This window comes from Globicephala melas, chromosome 3, assembly GCF_963455315.2.
Source record: "Globicephala melas chromosome 3, mGloMel1.2, whole genome shotgun sequence".
In the NCBI taxonomy this organism is placed as follows: domain Eukaryota; kingdom Metazoa; phylum Chordata; class Mammalia; order Artiodactyla; family Delphinidae; genus Globicephala; species Globicephala melas.
The window spans coordinates 76507507-76526981 of record NC_083316.1 but is presented as its reverse complement, the minus strand read 5'-3'; the positions used below and the strand labels follow the sequence as shown (position 1 = coordinate 76526981).

General features: G+C 37.8%; 1 protein-coding gene across 1 annotated transcript in view; it reads right to left on the bottom strand.

Moving 5' to 3' along the window:
* FAM81B (family with sequence similarity 81 member B) overlaps window positions 1-19475 on the bottom strand; it is a 46063-nt gene that overhangs the window by 10190 nt on the left and 16398 nt on the right. Inside the window, exons 3-5 of the mRNA XM_060295513.2 lie at window positions 17476-17594; window positions 7316-7445; window positions 1319-1425 (exon numbers count right to left, since the gene is read on the bottom strand). Of these exons, the coding sequence (XP_060151496.2) occupies window positions 1319-1425; window positions 7316-7445; window positions 17476-17594 (356 nt within the window). The remainder of the gene's footprint in view (window positions 1-1318; window positions 1426-7315; window positions 7446-17475; window positions 17595-19475) is intronic.

The window sequence follows — 19475 nt, the reverse complement described above, 5'->3', positions numbered from 1 at the left end:
ATCTGTAAGCCGATTTCCCACTGGACTGCAGGTGGAAAAAGTATGCAGCACCTGCAGTGAAGCAGTCAGCCCTAGATCTCAAACATTTCCTTTTCCCCTCTTTTCTATTTGTTAATATTCTTGATCCCTTTAAGCCAGTCTTCCACTGCAGATTATAAGTCCCTTTCCTCCCCCAGTAAAATCCCTTCTTAAATTATACTTCTAGAAACAGTTTACTTTTCTATTTCTCCTTTGGACACTTTTCTCTATCTTAATTCTAAGCTAAAGGGATTAGATCAATCATGACACAGATATTTATTGAGCACCCTCATTGTGCTAGAATTTAAGAACCTGCTTTTTTAGAATATGAAGAAAGTAGGTATTTTCTGTTTACCCAAGACACCTACTTCTCTGAGTTTTAGTGATGACTACTGTTGTTCATCAATTTCTAAGACACACGTTTTTCCTAACTTAACATCTCGGAAATTGGGAGGTGTCATAAAATGATAGCATGCTATGGTTTAATTGTTAGCTTCATGTCTTCGAGGTACAAGAATGTAATGGTATATCTTATAGTCAATGGCACTTAGATTTAATGAGATACGGTAGAGATGGGGAAAAATGGAGAAAGAGTATGCTCAGAATATGATCTGACCAAGGCATTAAGCTCAAGTGATGTGGGACAGAGAGGAAAAGAACAAGAATAGAAGGAGCAGTAAGGTGGTATCATCTAAGTGCTTAGAATTTCCCTTTGCCTGAACCATGGTGTCAGGAAATGGTGGTCATTTAAATAAGAAAGGAGGATTTGAGGATAAGGAGGCCAGTAATCTGAATGTTTGTGGCATCTTGTCTCCTTAGTTGCTCTCTCCATTGTACAGGGGAAAACTCAGTGTAATGTGGGATAGAGACCAGTATTAAAATAGGGAGACTGTAAAGAACTAAGGAGAGGGTCTTAGAAGAAATCATTAAAAAAAAGCTTGTGAATCAAAGTTTTTAAAAAATTATTTGATAATCTTGTGGAATCAGTGTATGTTCAATAGTGCTTTACATTGAGGCATTTTAATGTACGATTGATAAGTTAAAATTATACTCTATCAGAAAGTATCATTTTAGTTGAGATATTATACAAAAAAAGAGAATGACAAATTAATATATATATTTTAAAATTAATAATATTGTATAAATTACTTTAGTGTAAAATATTCTTTGCATCAGTTTGTTGCTTTAATTCTTGGACAGGTTCAAATTCCTGGGATAGGATTTTATTTAATGCCAATGCTTTCATTAAGCAAAACCCTTTGGAATGCATTAAACAATTAAAACTCTTCCATTCACTTACTTGAACTCCAAAAGGTTCATTTCTTGGTGATAATCCCTCTGGACCATCTTTAAATTTGAGATTTGCTCAGAACTGGAAGCCTCTATCTTTCCTAAGAGCTGCATTACCTAATGAAAGTACAAAAGGCAGATTTTTTGTGTGTGAACAAAACCACTAGCACTTACGTTAATTATACTTTATTCCTAAAGGAGCCCAGAATAAAAGTCCAGCTTTGAGCCTAAAGCATGTCTGCATTTGAAAATTATTTTTTTCAAAGGAACGATTCAACAGTTATAGCACTATCTTCAGGGAAAGAACAATAGGGGAGTGTTCCATTCTGCTGTCTATAATATTCTTTCTGATAATAGATTACCTGATGATGTGACAAAAACATGCTATTGACATTAGCTTATCAGTTTGTTAATTTGATTATTTCTTTACTTTCTGTCTCCCCAGTTACAATGTAAGCCACTCTAGCCTGTACCACCACTGTATCCTCAGTGCACATTAGATGACCAATGGTAGATGCTCACCAAATGCTATTGAATAAGTGCTTAAGTGCACAATTGCGCTCTGCAAAGAAAACACCTGAGTGGCCTGAGATCAGACCTCAGGAATTTCCAGGTAGGATTCTGACAGGAGCACAAGTAAATCCCAAGTGAAATGACTTATGGCATTTTAAACATAGGAAAAAACAAGCTCATGTTTGGAAGTTAGGGTAAAAGCGCCTTCCACATTGCTGGAAGCATTGAAGAAGTTCTTCAGGTAAAAGGACTGGATTGAGAAATAGATGCATGATTATGCAGCCCATAATCATGTCAAAAGTAATCGCTGTCAAGGGGAATGAAACTACATGATTGCTTTTGGCCAAACTCAAGTGCTGAAAGAGATGGTCATGTGGGGGTGAGTGGGTACTTAAAATCCAAGTTCTCTTAGAAAAGAAAGAGGTGAATAATAGAAGGATTTGAATAGGTAAATGTTGAGTGGGCAACCAACAGCACACGATTGGTTATTTATACGAGATACACGTAAAACAGGCTACTTATAGAAAGTACACTGAAAAGCAGAATTGTTTACAATGAAGCATGGGCAAATTAAGCATGGCCAAAGCAAAGGAAAAGAAAGCAGGCAGAGCAACATCATTAGATAAAATGTTATTCAAGGCAAAATACGTAAAAGGGAACAAAGATGATCATTTTATAGGTAAAAATCATTCTAAAATACACAGTGAAAAATAGTTTTGAAACTTTACCTTATATATTGAGCAGTTGTAGAATTACAAGGATAAACTAACAGAGACAATGTATTACAGATTTTAAATGACTTCTCTTGACTTACTGGTCAAATAAGTAAAATATAAATAAGTATATAAAAAGATAAGACAAATATAGTTTATTTATACATTTACATGCCAAACAATCAAACTTGCAAACAGAAAACACTCATTCTTTCCCAGTGCCCACTGAGCATTTACAACTAAGTACACATGTGACTACAAAGAAACTCTCAAATTATTCCAAAAAGCAGGAAAAGCAACTAACTACACTAGAATTAATAAGAAAAGTATAAAGAAACAAGAATCTAACCATTTGAGTAAAAAAAACTTTAAAAATTCTATTGTTTAATTCCCCAGTGTTTCACATGAAAATGCCTCTCAGGTCACCTACAATAAAGAGCATATTATGGCCAAGGGCCTTGACTGCTGTGCTCAAAACCCATCACCATCCCTTTCCCACCAAATCATCAGGCCCTGACACTTTCAGAGGTAAAGCTACCAAATCCTTAATGAATAGATAATTATAATGCTCTTTAAACTGTTACAGAGCATAGAAAAAGAAGAGAAATTTCCAAATTATCTTAATCAGATCAGTGCAACATTGATTCCAAAATCTGAAAAAGATTGCACAAAAAATGCCCCTGGAGACTAATCTCATTTGTAAACATTGATGCCAAATTCTTAAATAAAATATCAGCAAACAGTGTTCAGCAGCCCAATGGAAAACACATCATAGTCAAGTGCAACTGATTCTTTTTTTAAAGTAAAGATGGTTTAATAATAGGAAATTTAGGGCTTCCCTGGTGGTGCAGTGGTTGAGAGTCCACCTGCCGATGCAAGGGACACGGGTTTGTGCCCCGGTCCGGGAAGATCCCACATGCCGCGGAGCGGCTGGGCCCGTGAGCCATGGCCGCTGAGCCTGCGCGTCCGGAGCCTGTGCTCCGCAACGGGAGAGGCCACAACAGTGAGAGGCCCCCGTACCGCAAAAAAAAAAAAAAAAAAAAAGGAAATTTATTAATACAAATAATTATGCTAGTATAGGAGAAAACTGACATTATTTGCACAAATGCTACAAAGTTATTTAACATAATTCATAATTACTTTTTAAAATTGAGATATGATTGACATTTAACATTGTGTTAGCTTTAGTTGTAGAGCATGATTTGATATATGTATATACTATAAAATGAGCACCACAATAACTTAACATCCATCACCTTACAATTTTTTTTCTTGTGATGAGAACTTTGAAGATCCACTCTCTTAGCAACTTTCAAATACACAATACAGTATTGTTAACTATAGTCATTATGCTGTACATTATATCTACAAGACTAATTTATTTTTATAATCTTTCTTGATTTTCACAACCTTAGTAAAATAGGAACAATTGCGTATTAAACAGACTTATTGAGAAAACTTACTTCCTCCATCACAGGAGAGACAGTAGGAACATTTCTGTTAAAGTCAGGAACAAGACCAGGATGCTCACTATCGCTGCATTACTATTTAATATTGCACCAGAGTTATTATTCAAAACAATTAGAAAAAAGAAATTATGTGTATAAAATGGAAAAAGATGAGGTCAAATTATTATTGTTTAAAAATGATATGATTGTGTGCCTGGAAAAACCAAAACCAACTGAAAAATTATTATAATCAAGAGAATTCACTGAAGTATAAAATTAATACAGCCTTTATAACACACAACTAACAACTAGTTAGAAGATATAATGAAACCCCCATTACAGTAAACTAAAAAAAAAGATGATGAAATCTCAAAATACATTTAAGGTGTTACCTAACCTACATGAGGAAAATTTGAAACCACTCCTGAAGGATATAAAAGTGAACCTGAACAAACAGGAAGTATGCTGTCTGTGTTCTTGGATAAAACACTCAGCATTATGACTATATCAGTTCTAAAATTAATTTATAAATTTAACATGATTTCAATAAAAATTAAGGCAGAGTTATTTGTTGATTTATTTGCTGGAACTAGACAGGCTGATTTTAAAATCATATGCAAAAACAAACAATTATCACCAGGAAAAGGCAAAAAGGAAAGCAGTGGAAGGGACTGGCCCTACCAGATAGTAAAAATACTACAAGGTCTCAGTAATTAAAATAATAATTAAGACACATCCTATTCTAGGGAAAACTCCAAACTCCAAGAATTTAAATATAAACAATAAAGCCATGAAAGTGCTTGAAGAAAATATGAGCAATTCTTTCCAGCCTTTGTGTGGGGAAGCTCGGTCTAAATGTGACTTAAAATTCCAGAAGCCACATACACAAAAAAAGACTGATAAATTTGGCTACAAATAGAGAACATATGCATATCAAAAGTCAAAAGAAAACACACTGGAAAAATGTATTTGCAGCTCATATCATCTCCCTAACATATAAAGAGCTCCTAGAAATTGAAAAGAAAAATAACCCAATAGAGAAATGAATAAAAGCTATGAACAGACAGCTCACTGGAAAAGAAATACAAATAGTTCTTGAATATATGAAAAGATGTAATAAGAAAGGCTAATTAAAATACAGAGATGCTATCTTTTTCCTTTAAAAAAGGGCAAAATTCAAAAGTCAAACACTCATTGATGAGGCAATGGGGATATAGGACATTTTATATATTGTCCGTGGATATGCAATATGGTAAAAGCCCTCCAGAGAGCAAGATCTTTCAAAATAACAAACACAGGTACCTTTGGCCCAGCAATCCCACTTCTGCGTATTTATTCTACAGACATACCTACAGAGACACTAAATAACATAAGTGCAGCAATCCCACTTCTGGGTATTTATTCTACAGACATAACTACAGACACACTAAATAACATAAGTGCAAGTTTATACATTGCAGCAATGTTTGAAAGAGCAAATTAGTGAAAAGAATCCAAATGTTCATCTATGAGAAACTGGTTAAATGAGGCATCATACACAGAGGGAGAGTACACAGTTGTGAAAAAGAATGAGGAAACTATGTATTGATAGGGTGGATCTCTAGGATATGTTTGTTTAGTTAAAAAAACAAACAGGTGCATAGTAATACACATACGTTTTGTGTAAAAAGGAAAAAAATATATATTTGTTTTTGCTTCTGTCTTTTTCAGGCATACTGAAAGGATTCACAACAGACTAATAAAAAATTTTACCTGTGAGGGGCATGAATGGTTGTGATAACTGGTGACAGAAGTGGGAGTGAAAATTCTTGGGGTGTGTTTTCTCGTATAGTTTTGATTTTGAATCATATGTATGTATTATCTTAGAAAAACTAAGGAGAGGGAACTAGAGTCTAATATCACCTTTGAAGTTAGATGCAAAATTAAATACTGAATTATTACAAAGACTGTATAGCTTTCATTATAGAAATTCCAGAATGTTTCAGCATTGGGAAATGCTCTGACATAGCACATTAGAAGGCCGAAGAAATAAATAAGCTAACAAACAGAAAGCCAAACCAAAACACAACCATGCTGAGTTAGGCATTTGTTAATGTCCAAAAGGTGTTTTATAAAATTAAATGTTCAGTTCTAATAAAAACTAAGTAAAGTAGGATTGATGGATACTTCCTTAATTGGTGGATACTTACTTTACTTCCTTAATAAGTCTGATAAAAATATATCAAACCAGTAGCCAACAGCAAACAACAAAGACATTTCCAGTGTAATCAGGAACAAGATAAGCTGCCTTCTTTGACCTCTTTTATGTAATATTATTCCGGAAGTTCTGGTCAAGGCCTTAAGAAAAAAGTCATGAAGTTTTACCAGAAAACTAGAGATAAAACTGTTATGATTTGTTGTTGATATGATTATCTTGAAAAACTGAGGGAATCGACCCAAAAACTATTAGGACTAATGAGATGGGTTTGTAGGAGGATGGACGAGCCTGGTGGGACTGGAGTAAACTGTGTGCCCCGGTGCACCTTCCACTCTTGATAAACTGGCTCCATGAACAAATAAACAGCAAGATTTCATCTCCCCCAATTCCCAAAGGATTTCCACTTTGTTCTGCCCAAATGACTTCGGAGGAGATGTGTTTGCCTCACATAAAGTACGTGACAAAGTGGGGCATGGAAGAGTTTGCATTGGCTCCTTTCAGTAAACCATTGCCTGGGAAGGTGAAAAGGGGGAGAGACATTGCAGGCAAAAAGAGCACAGAGAACATGGATGCAGTGCAGTATCTTGGAGTGAGTGGGACCTACCTACAGGTAGCTCAGTGTCACTGGGTCTAAAGGGTGAGCCAGGAGGCATGAGGGTGAGCTGTAGAGAAAAGCAGGGGCCAGTGTAGAGATGGCCTTTAAAATTCAGGCCAAAGGACTTGTGTATTATTTTGTAAGAGACGTAACCCATGGCAGGGATGTAATGTGATCAACTGACATTAATGCTGAACCTTTAATAGTATTATAATAGCTTCCATGGGAAATTCCTTTGCTTATTCTCTCTAGTTACACAGCCTTTGAGAAGAACCCAGAGAGTAAGGAAATAATGGCAACAGTAGAATCAAGTAGCATACGCTTACAAGGGGCGGCCGTTTTGGAACATCGGAGGCACTCATTCAATATTTGTTGATTACCCTGGCAGTACTCATGGTGTATATACATGAGCTGTCGTATTTAAACCTTTCGGAGGAAAAGAGTTCTTTTGAAAAATTACCTCTTGACTGAGCTTTTTGATAAGCTATAATGATCTTACTTCCGGCAGTAACACGTAAGAGTTCCAAATATTTTCAGTTACCTTCATATCCAAGTTTTTAGAAACAGTTTCTAGGGCGGACATGAGCTCTTGAATTGTTTTTTCGAGTCGCCGGTGCTCGTGCCTGATGAAGTGAATGTCTCCAGAAAGCTTCATGATGCTGGAATCACATCTAGTGGCAAGATGAAAATTGGTTGTGAGATTGATAGGCTTATTACCAGTTTTAATACTATAGTAGAATCCGTGCATTCATTTGATGGCAAAAGTTCTAAAGTTCTTTGAACAGTGAGTTGGCAGGTGTAGGAGCATATACAGAAATCTCCCTCATCTTCCTCTTTTTTTCCAGAGGGAGAGAAACCAGGTTGGATAATGATACATTGGCCCAAATCAAAGCACTGAGATGGAGTAGATGAAGACTTTGAGGGAAATTGGGTAAATTGGGTAAAATTTTAGATTTTTGGTCTGATATGTTAATTCAGCCATAGGAGTTCCAACAGATTTTGATGTTTTGGGCATACTCCCTGCTGCCCATGGTTAGGGCATTGTGTTCTGAGTCCTCTTTCCTCCCTTTAGCCTCTTCCCTTGGCTCCCAGACTGTCAGTTCTCCTTTGGCTAAAAGAAGTGTCCCAACACACCAAAGTCTTCCATCCCATCGTCAAAGGACAACATCCTTTCTCTTAGCCCCAGTGAAAACTCGCGCTCCTTGAGTGGTGTCAATCAAGTGTTGTCTTAGGTTAGGACAAAAATAATCCACACTAACGTGTGTATTGAGCTTTGGCCCATTGGGTGGCATTTGGTATTTCCAGGAAGGAACCCTGGTGAAATGGGGTTGGAGTTCAGATTAACAATCTTCCCAGCATATCAGGGAACCCCACCCACTATCCCAACTCACGGCCTCCCTTGGGAGAGAACAGGTTACATACTGTATTACCAGTTTCAATACACTCATGTTTGCATGAAGGATAGGGTGGAGAGCGCTGTCGTGTTGTGTCTTTTGTATGTGAGTCACCAGAGATCACTTTGAAGTTTGTCATTCTATAAAATAACTGTTTTGACTATCATCGAGTAATATTTATTAGGAATTATATTTTCATATTGTCATGCTAAGTGCTATAAATATTGTTTTATGACTGTCAACATTTTTTTAGGCTCTAGAAGTGAATTTCTTAAGATTTTTGGTGCCAAAGTTGAGCCAAAGGTGAGCTAAGGATGGTAATTTTCCTGAGAAACCTCTTGAAAGGGATACCAGATAAATGGTGAGGGGTGGGGAGACTGCTGGGAGGAAAAATTAGGAAGTATTCTGATAAAAAATGGAAGCACCAAAGTCATGGGCGAAAGCCATTTCACACGTTTGTATATCTAAACTGTTATTGTCAGAACAACCTCTACTGTTGGTTAGAATATTCTTACGTGAGTTCACATTAAGACACCCAAAGGCTACACGGGAGTAGTTGCTGCTGCCCCCTCTCCCTGCACCCTCTCCCTGCCGCCTCTCACCCAGCGCCACCTGCTCCCACGCTCAGGGACCGCTGGTCTGTGCGTCGTAGGCTAGTGGTTGAGGATTTAGTCAGATAGATGCGTCTTTGAGTCTGGCCTCTACTACTTCCTAGGTTTGTGATCTGGGACAATTTTCTTAACATCTGTAAGTTTCAGTTTTCCTTTTCTGAGAAAAAGGGATAACGATGCTGAGGTCACTGCATGTAGCTGCACAATTTGTCCCCTGCACAACTCCAGGGCGTGCCAGACATATGGTGAGGGGGACAATGTGAACAATGTCTCCCGGAGTGCTGTGTGCTCAGCTTTCCAAACCATAAGCGGCTGTCTTGAAGGGTGGACCTGCCTAGGGTTATTGAAGGATGAAGGAGGTAATGAATGCAAAATGTTTAGCCAGTGGCTGGCACAGAGGAAGCACCCACACAGGATCAGCAGCTACTGTTTATTTCCTCAAATAAATAAACAGTTGAGAGTTGCCACCTTCTCATTTTCGCCCCACCTCACCAGCTTAACCCCACACGTTGAAGTCAAGGGTTAGTGGTTTTTCAAAGCTGCACTCCATATTTCAAAAGGAAGTTTCTCTCTCTCTCCTTTGAAGTGATTTTATTGTTTCTTTTAAAATAACACATGCTCGTTATAAAAAAATTACACATAATACAAAAAGAAAAGAACAAAGAAGAGAGTTAACATCATCCCAAATTCCACTTTTCAGAGATAGTCATTGCTAATATTTGGTTATTATTTCATTCACCATTATACAAAATACACATATTATATAGATGTGTAGTTATATGTATATATATGTATATATATTACACATGGAGAGAGGAAGAAAGAAATATAATAAATTAATTTTAAAATATTAGGATTATAGGTACCAGTTTTAGTTAAAAACCTTACATTGAATTTTTTTTTTTTTTCGGTACACGGGCCTCTCTCACTGTTGTGGCCTCTCCGGTTGCGGAGCACAGGCTCCGGACGCGCACGCTCAGCGGCCATGGCTCACGGGCCCAGCCGCTCCACGGCATGTGGGATCTTCCCGGACCGGGGCACGAACCCGCATCCCCTGCATCGGCAGGTGGACTCTCAACCACTGCGCCACCAGGGAAGCCCCATTATATTGAATTTTAATTTAACCTAAGGAAAGGAAACTGTAGTGAAAAATGAAGAAATTGCTGAACTTCAAATATATATATATATATATCTCCTCACTACAAGAGCTATTTCTAAAGAATGAAGTTATAAAAAGCTAACATAGATTGGAATCATTATACTTTTTACAACTGCCATTTCAACTTTAGACATTATCTATTGGCCATATGCCAAAAAGTGAGCAACTAAATGTTTATATCCTTGCTCTTTCAACAGTTTTTGTTAATACTTTTCTATTTTAAAAATAACAGTTTTTATGACATTTACAGTGCGTTCTGCAACTAAATTTCCCACTCTTATTGAATCTTCATTCTATATTTAGAGTCTATGTTCAATGACAGTCCTTTAAAACTATGATTTCTTATCTGAAATCCTTATTTTGATTTTTTTTTGGCTGCGTTGGTTCTTTGTTGCTGCCCGTGGGCTTTCTCTAGTTGCAGTGAGCAGGGGCTACTCTTTGTTGAGGTGCTCAGGCTTCTCATTGCAGTGGCTTCTCTTGTTGAGGAGTGTGGGCTCTAGGTGCATGGGCTTCAGTAGTTGTGGCACGCGGGCTCAGTAGTTGTGGCATGCAGGCTCAGTAGTTGTAGCGCATGGGCTTAGTTGCTCCACAGCATGTGGGATCTTCCCCGACTAGGGCTCGAACCTCTGTCCCGTGCATTGGCAGGCGGATTCTTAACCACTGCACCACCAGAGAAGTCCCCCCTTATTTTGATTTAATTCTTTGGTTGGCCAGATTTTGTCATCCAGATTTCAAAAGAAGGATCCAGGAAGTATTGGAATCTTTACATTCATGAATACTTGAGAATGTCTGTTCTCTTATACTTGAAAAGTAATTTGGTTAAGAAGACATTATTGGGTCACTTTTTCTTTTGTTCAGAACATGATAGACATTGCTCCATTCTTATCTGGCACGGTTTGAGGTGGAGAAGTCTGAGATGACTATGTTTTTTCATTATTCTTTTATGTGATCTGTTTTGTCTACCTAGATGTCTAATGATTCTTTTTGGTTTTTCTTTTCTCTTCTATTGATTCTTTATCCTTGATATTCAGTAACTTCAACCAGGTATCTTGGTTTAATTGTTCTATGTACATTTTTCTGGGGTTGCAGTTTTCCTTTTGATCTACAGATTCAAATCTCTTGTTTCAAGAAAGCTTTCTCTCTTATAAGCATAAATATTTTTTTCTTCTGAAGAATTTGTTCTTTTTCTTCTTTAGGAGCTCCTCTTATGTCTCTGTTGAATGAGGTCTGTGTTGTCTTCCCTGTACATCATTTCTCTAACCATTTTTATATAGAAAAGCATTTTTGTTTTGTACAGTTTGCTCATGCCTTTTGAAAAAAAAATAACTTATTTTCACTTGTATGTATCCTCTTTTGGGGACTTCTAAAGTAGATTGAACCCCTGTAATATTTTAATGTTTTCTTTCACCTATCCCTGAGCAATTCCAGTTTATCTATCTCCTTTTGTTATTTGATAATCTCTTTTTGGGGGGGAACCCTTTTATCTCTTATTTTTATCGAAGTAAAGCATGTTTATAGTTTAAAAGTCAATAATAACAAGAAGGCTAATAACACACTGCAGTGGTTCTTGGTTCTGCCTCTCCCTACTTCTCTCAGTTCCTCTCCCAGGAGGCAAGAGCCCACCTTCACCCACACTCTCTGAGGTGCCTGGCCCAGCCCTCCTAAGCCTGTGAGAGGTCTGTGGTGTAAAACCAGGTAATTCTCAGCTTATCCCACAGCTTTAAAACTGGTCTCATTACATCTGCTCAGTCAGTTTCCACATGTCTGTCTGTCTTCTAGGTTCCAGTGTTTCTAGGCTGATATCCCCTGTCTTTGTGGGTTTATGTTTTAAAGGGAAAACTCTTTTTTACTGTAGACTTAGTGGGGCTTTTGGAAGGAGCAAAATGACATGTGACAGTTCAATCAGCAATCTTCTTTTATCTCTTTTGTTTACTCTTAATTTCTTTGAAACCAGGAGAACTTTAATTTGAACTCTTCCTCTGTTTTTCTGGGTAATTCCTGTCATGAGATATATTCATCAGTCTTACACTTTTATCTACCTACGTACCTATCTATCGATTGATCGATCGATTGACGGTGGTGGTGGTTTTCACGCACAGGCCAGATTCTTCCTAAGTCCCACTTTCACATCTTCCTGAGATTCTGGCCACTGGCCTATGAGTGAGAGTATATATATATATATATATATATTTTATTAAATAATTTTTATTGGAGTAGAGTTGATTTCCACTGTTGTGTTAATTTCAGGTGTACAGCAAAGTGAGTCAGTTATACATATACATATCTCCACTCTTTTTTAGATTCTTTTTCTGTATAGGTCATTACAGAGTATTGATTAGAGTTCCCTGTGCTATACCGTAGGTCCTTATTATCTATTTTATATACAGTTGTGTGTATATGTCAGTCCCAATCTCCCAGTTTATCCCTCCCTGCCCCCCTTACTGCCAGGTAACCATGAGTTTGTTTTCTACATCTGTAACTCTATTTCTGTTTTGTAGATAAATTCATTTGTAACCTTTTTTTAGATTCCACATATAAGCAATATCATATGATATTTGTTTTTCTCTGCCTGACTTACTTCACTCAGCATGACAATCCCTAGGTCCATCCATGTTGCTGTAAATGGCCTTGTTTCATGCCTTTTTTATGGCCGAATAATATTCCATTGTATATATGTGAGTTAGTGTGTGTTTGGTGGAGAGTAGATCACTTCCTCTACTCAGCCTTATCGTTATCAAATCTGTTGTTTCTTTAGGCCCAGGGAAGAGGGCACATCTCCCCGTTTTCTCCTCAAAAACCAGATTGGTGTATCTCACAGCAAATCATCATGATAGATTCTTTCATGTGATGTTATCGCCTCCTCTCCTTCCTCAGCCCGTTGCGCCCCAGCTGGTTTCTCTCAGGCATGAAGTGGCAAGAAGGGAGGCCCCAGATGATAAATAGCACGATTGCATCTTCAGCTCTACCCACTCTGCTCTTCTGTGTTGCTGACCTGAATCTCTCAAGGGACGTTTTCTATCTCTCCTGTGACTCACCCCATCCCCTAGGTAATATTGCTATATTCAAAATATTTGGTCTATGCCTTTCTGAATTATGCCTCTTGATTTGGAGGAAATCATTATGTTTAAGGTCTAAGGAGAACGCTGTCAGTCCAAACATCTCAGTATTTGCTAAATGTGCTCTGTTTGTGGTTCGTGGTTATGGCAACTTCCATGTTCTAGTAAAGATGAAGTTTTTTGTTTTCTTCCTTTTATTTTTACTGGCATTGAGATGTCTCAAGTGGAGTAAAAATATCTTTAACGAGAAGTCCCCACTCTTTTCAAAAGTTGACAGTATCCAAATAATATCGTTATTGTTTCTCCAAAGGACATGACTTATGCTTTTAATCCCACATCAACACAACTTTTTTTTTTCATCTGCAGATCTGCCTTGGAGTCCCAAATAGTCAAGTGTGGATAGAGGGTTGGCCTCCTCTGGCTGCTTCTACAGATTGTAAGCCGTCTGTGTGGCTGCCTTTTACATACCTGCCTTTTTCTTTCTTTGCACATGAGACTAATCTATCAAATACAGTACAGAGTGTCAAAAGCAGGCCAGACAACTTCGCGAACCTCATCTCATTGGAAGTATTCGCTTTTAAACTGCCACTATATTGGAGTGGAAAATAAGATATAAAATTCAAAGCACATTGTTGTTATCAAATATTGAGTTTGATTTATGAAGCAGTAAAAGGTTTGCTAGGAATTATGTTAAAATAATCAACTTAGGACTTCCCTGGTGGCGCAGTGGTTGAGAGTCCGCCCGCCGATGCAGGGGACATGGGTTCGTGCCCCGGTCCGGGAAGATCCCACATGCCGTGGAGCGGCTGGGCCCGTGAGCCATGGCCGCTGAGCCTGCGCGTCCGGAGCCTGTGCTCCGCAACGGGAGAGGCCACAACAGTGAGAGGCCCATGTACCGCAAAAAAAAAATCAACTTTGTTTCACTTATGCCAAAACGCTAACTGGAATTAAGGTCAATATATGTGGGAAAAAAGTAATTAATCTGCCTCAGCTGGTCCATGGGTCACTTGCCTGCAAAAATACGGAAAAGAAAAAATGGAAGTGTGAATTTAAATCTCATGGGTTTTAGCCAGAATCTGTCTCAAATCACTAGATTTAAGAAAGTTTCATAAAAGGGAGACATTTCAAGGAAAAATAAGACCTTGTCCTAAAATCACTGCTTCATATTAAAGGGGAAGGTAAGTAAGCAATCAGAGAGCAAGTTGGAGGAATAGGGGGCTGTTGATTTTTCCCTCCTCCCTCAGATGCACCAAATAACCAGCAAAATGTGGATCAAGTCCTTCTGAGTAAAATTCAGAAACTGGTTTAGAGACTTCTACACATCAGGCAACTAATACCCACATCAAACTGGGTGGAAAAAGTTGAGACACAGCCATGCCATAAGCCCCATCCCTGGTGCAGCACCTTACTGTTGGGAGGAAACCCCCAAATCCGATTCTCCGTGGGGAGCAAAGGGTGTGGACCATACATCTAGCTGCCACCCAAGAGACTGGCTCCCAAATCACCTAGCCCTGAGACCCGATGGGGCTCATCTGTGAATCCCTTGGGATCACAGAAAACAAAGAGGGCGTTTTAAATGGTCACATGATTTAAAAAAATGGGCAAAAACCTGAACAGATATTTGTCCATAGATGACGTACAAATGGCCAACAGGTACATGAAAAAGAGCTCTATATTACTAATCATCAGGGAAATGCAAATCAAAACCATATCACCTCATACCTGTTAAGATGAGAATTATCAAAAAAATAAAAGATAACAAGTATTGGTGCAGATGTGGAGAAAAAGGAATCCTTCTACATTGTTAACAGGAATGTAAATTGGTATAGCCATTATACAAAACAGAATGGAGGTTCTTTTAAAAATTAAAAATAGAACTGTTATATCATCCAGAAATCCCCCCTCTGGATACATATCCAAAGGAAATGAAATGAATACCTGGAAGAAATACGTACTTTCATGTTCATTGCAGCAGTATTCATAATAACCAGGTATGGAAACAACCTAAGTGTCTTTGGATGAATAGACAAAGAAATTGTGATACACACACACACACACACACACACACACTCTCTGAAATTTTCAGCCTCAGAAAAGGAGACATTGCCATTTGCAACAACATGGATGAACCTGGAGGACATTATGCTCAGTGAAAAAAGCCAGACACAGGAGGAAAAAACTGCATCATTTCATTTATATGTGGAACCTAAAAAAGTCAAATACATAGAAACAGAGAGGAGAACAGTGGTTATTAGGGGTGAGGAGGTGGGGGAAATGGGGAGACGTCGATCAGGGGCACAAAGTGGCCGTTCTGTAGGCTGCATAAGTCTAGAGACCTAATGCACCGTGTGATGACTACAGTGAATAATGCTGTATTGAAGAATGGAAATATGCTAAGAGAGTAGATTTCAGGTGCTCTCATCACACACACATAAAGGTAACTCTGTGAGGAGAAGATATGCTAATTAGCTTGACTATAGTAATCATTTTAGTATGTATATGTATATCAAATCATCGTGTACACCTTAAATACATACAACATTTTGTAAAAAGGAAACAAAAAAAAGAAACTGGAGCAGAACAAAAATAGTTGCACATCTTTTCCTTGATATTATTCCATTCATCTCTTGGCTTCATCTGAATCTGTTTGTGACTTTGTCTTGTACGTAAGAGAGGATTTACAAGAATGAAATAGTAGGGTCTTAAGTGGTTTGCAGAAAAAAAACTAGTTGAAGTGTCATCAGCACCAAGTTGAACCAAATTCCAAATTCCATTCCAGAGATTTTTGGTGTTTATCTTCTTTGTAAAATCATGGCACATCTAAGTAGGGTGATGGGTTTGCTGGGGTTTGTTTTATTATCTTGCTTCATAGCTTACCCAAATATTATAAAGATTCTTTTCCATGTATCAAATATTATAGAATAAAATATACAATTTTATATATTTTAAAATATGTATACATATAATATATAATTATATATGTATATACGTATGTATGTTTATGTTTGTGTATACACACATACACACACACATATGTACTAATCCTGTAGATTCTGTTTTCTGAATGTCTGTTACGTGCTCTGGACTTGCACGGCCAGTGCTTTCGTTTAGACATTTCTCACCTTGATTGCTACAATAGCTTCCTTTCATCTTCATGCCTTCTTTCTGTACCCCACCAGTTTGGCTACTACTAGAAGGTCACTAAATGTCATCCCCTTACTTAAAATCTTCCCATGGCTATTTATAACTTTCTACATAAAGTTTAAACTTTTTACCTTGGCCAAAGATCCTCATCACCCAACTCTGGACCATTTCTCTAGCTTCATCTCCCAATCTCCCATCTCTCCCTAAGTGCAAATCCAAAATAACATAACTAAAATACTCTTCTCACAGGTAGCCCCTGAACATGTCACAGTCATTTACCCCTCAGTTCTTTTGCACATATCTTGCCTCCTATGTGAAGTGTCTTTCCTTTCCTTCCCTGTCTAGTTAACTGCTACAAACCTTTCAAAATTCATGTCAAGTGTCACCTCCTCCAGGAAGCCATCTTTATGCCCCCATCTGATTTGGATATTCCCATAGCACCCCAGGCTTTCATTATAGTGGTCACCTCATTGATTTATGTTTTCCCAGGTAGACTTTGAATTTACAGGAAAGGGACCATGTTGCTGAAACCCTGAATATTAGCACACTGCCTGGCATATAGAAGTGTTTAATACTTTTTTTGTCGTTGTTGTTGAATTGAATGGACGGATAAACTAGGAGAGGTTTGTCTTAGGTGTTAATCACCTAATTATTATTGGTCATTAATAATAATTATTGGTCATTAACACTTGAGAGCAGATTAATGAGATGAAGGTGGGGGTATTTCAGGAGAGAGGAGAGAGGTGCTGGCAGAAGATGTAAAGGTGGAAAGGTGTCCACGCTCAGCCACTCACAAGTCATCTTTCATGTGTCAACCAGAGTGGTCCTGCCATTGTCAACGCCTACAAATTTTTGCTGAACTGTACACCATGAATTCTTCCAACTTACAAGTCTCATACAAAGGATATCATTTAAAATTTTATTCACTTGACCATTAAATCCCTTTTGCTAGGCTTCTATATGTAATTATTGTATATTTTAAATGTTTTAATCACTAGATTTGATACATCTGGGGATCTTGTGTGTGGTTTCAAGGGTATGTCTTTGTATAGATGTTGGCATTTGGACAGCTGAGGGCTGTAAAGACAATACTTGTCATTTGCAGATGAAACCAAACGGGGCATTCTGTATGAGAGGTCCTTTATAGAACCCTTGGATCTCACAGGGAGCATGAGGCTTTCAAATTTCATGATACACTTTCAAATTTCATGATACACTTTCTCATCATTTAGCTTAAAGGCAGTATCTTGTTTTCTACAATATGGGACTTGTTTAGGGATGAGAACTCAGTGGCCAGCAACTGACCACTAAGCATTAGTTAACACGCTTCTTCTCACCTGGCTACTCTTCCTCGAAGATCTCCAACTCCTTGAAGGTGTTTGGTGTTTAGGTCCCGTACTGCAAAATTAATTCCTGTGGCTGCCACGTCTCGAGCTTTTATTTGTTCCTCCAACATCTGCAATATTTGAGTTAAAATTCCCATTAATTTCCCATCAGACATGATAAGAAAATATCATTTAAAGTAGAGGTTACAAAATCGGGTGCATTTCCTAGTTAGGCTGATAGTGTAAGTGAGTGAGAGGGTCCTGTATCGGAGAGAAGCCATCCTTGCTTTATTTGAGGGAGATAGTGATGGCGTTGAGTCCTGCCGATTGTTGCCAGGTGGGCATGATGGTTCAACGATGTCTCAACAGAAGCCAGAAATCCAGATTTTATGTTAAGTTTCTCATTTTAAAATATTGACATCTTATTTAAATTCTTTTACAGACACCATATGGGCCAAACAAAACATATTTATTGTGTTATTATGGCCATGGTCATCATCGACATAAAAGCTTTTCACAAAAACCTCTTTCAGAATTGGTGGTACAGTTTAGAAGAAGGAACCTTTCATACGGCATCAAGCAAGGCCCTTTACAGATTGAATCAGAACCACAATGAAGCTAATACAGTTAACACAAGCAAATCTGAATCAAACTGTTTCACATACATGGAGTGAAAAACATTTATTGTTTTAGATTTTTTAGAGAACATGAGAAATGTATGGCTTGAGTGTGTTCAGATTTTGCCGAGTATCCTTTGTCATGCCTTCATTATGTCTTGGTGTTCTGCAATGAAGCTGACTGTCCTATACCACCAGGTCGGTGTTCCCCCAAACAGTGGGTTTTAATTTTTGGTATTCATACATAAAAATTAAAAAATTTTGCTTGTCTATAGAAAAAATTTATATCTTGCTTGACATTCAAACACATTTCAAAATAAAGACATAAAAATTAATTTATGTTTACTCAGAAAACCGTTTAGAGGATAGGAAAACACAACCAACTTTTTGATTTACTGAAACATTAAAGGTTAATTGCTATATTTTACCAAGGCCTGAACAATGTTAAATTTGTGATTATGAATTTTTGGAGGAAAAGAAGGAATTTTATAGGAAATGAACTATAGAAATTTCAAAGACTATATACAGAATCTTGCCCATTTGTAAACTGGCAGATTGAGACAATCCAAGAACAAATATAGCTTTAACTGGAGACATAAAAGTGTCAAGAACACTGGCTAGAGGTGTTTTTGTTTTTTGTTTTAGCTTGTTTGTTTGCTTTTGCATGCCTATAGGTGTTTTAGTTCGTTCGGGCCACTGTGAAAAAATACCACAGACTGAGCAGCTTATAAACAACAGAGATTTATTTCTCACTATTCTGGAGGCTGGAAGTGCAAGATCGGGGTGCCCGCATGGTTGGGTTCCGGGGAGAGCCTTCTTCTGGGCTGCAGACTGCTCACTTCTTGCTGCATCTTCACATAGTGGAAGGAGCCAGGGAGCTCTGTGAGATCTCTTTTATGAAGGCAGTAATCCCATTTATGAGGACTCCACTCTCATGACCCAAATACCTCCCTAAGCCCTCCTGATACCATCACATTGGGCAGTAGGATTTCACATATGAGTTTTGAATGGGGACACAAATGTTCAGACCATAACAGTAGGTGTTGTTTTGCTTTGTTTTGTAAGGAATAGTGATAAACAGGAACTTGCCCTATTAAATAGTAAAGCATTTTGTAAAAACGAGGATAAGTAACTGAGTGTAGCTAAATAGCTGAGTGTAGCTAAATAGCTGAGTGTAGCTAAATCAATCATTGTAATTTAATGAAGATCTTTGTAAATGTAAGAAAGAAATATGCTATATATGAGACTCAAGATCCCTGGGGAAGGAATTTCACAAATGCTGTTGAGATTTTTGGTTACTTATTCAGAAAACAGTCAGTTTAGATCCTTACCTTACACCATACATGAATATAGATTTTAGAAAAAAATAGATTTAGAATATTAAAAAAGTGAAGC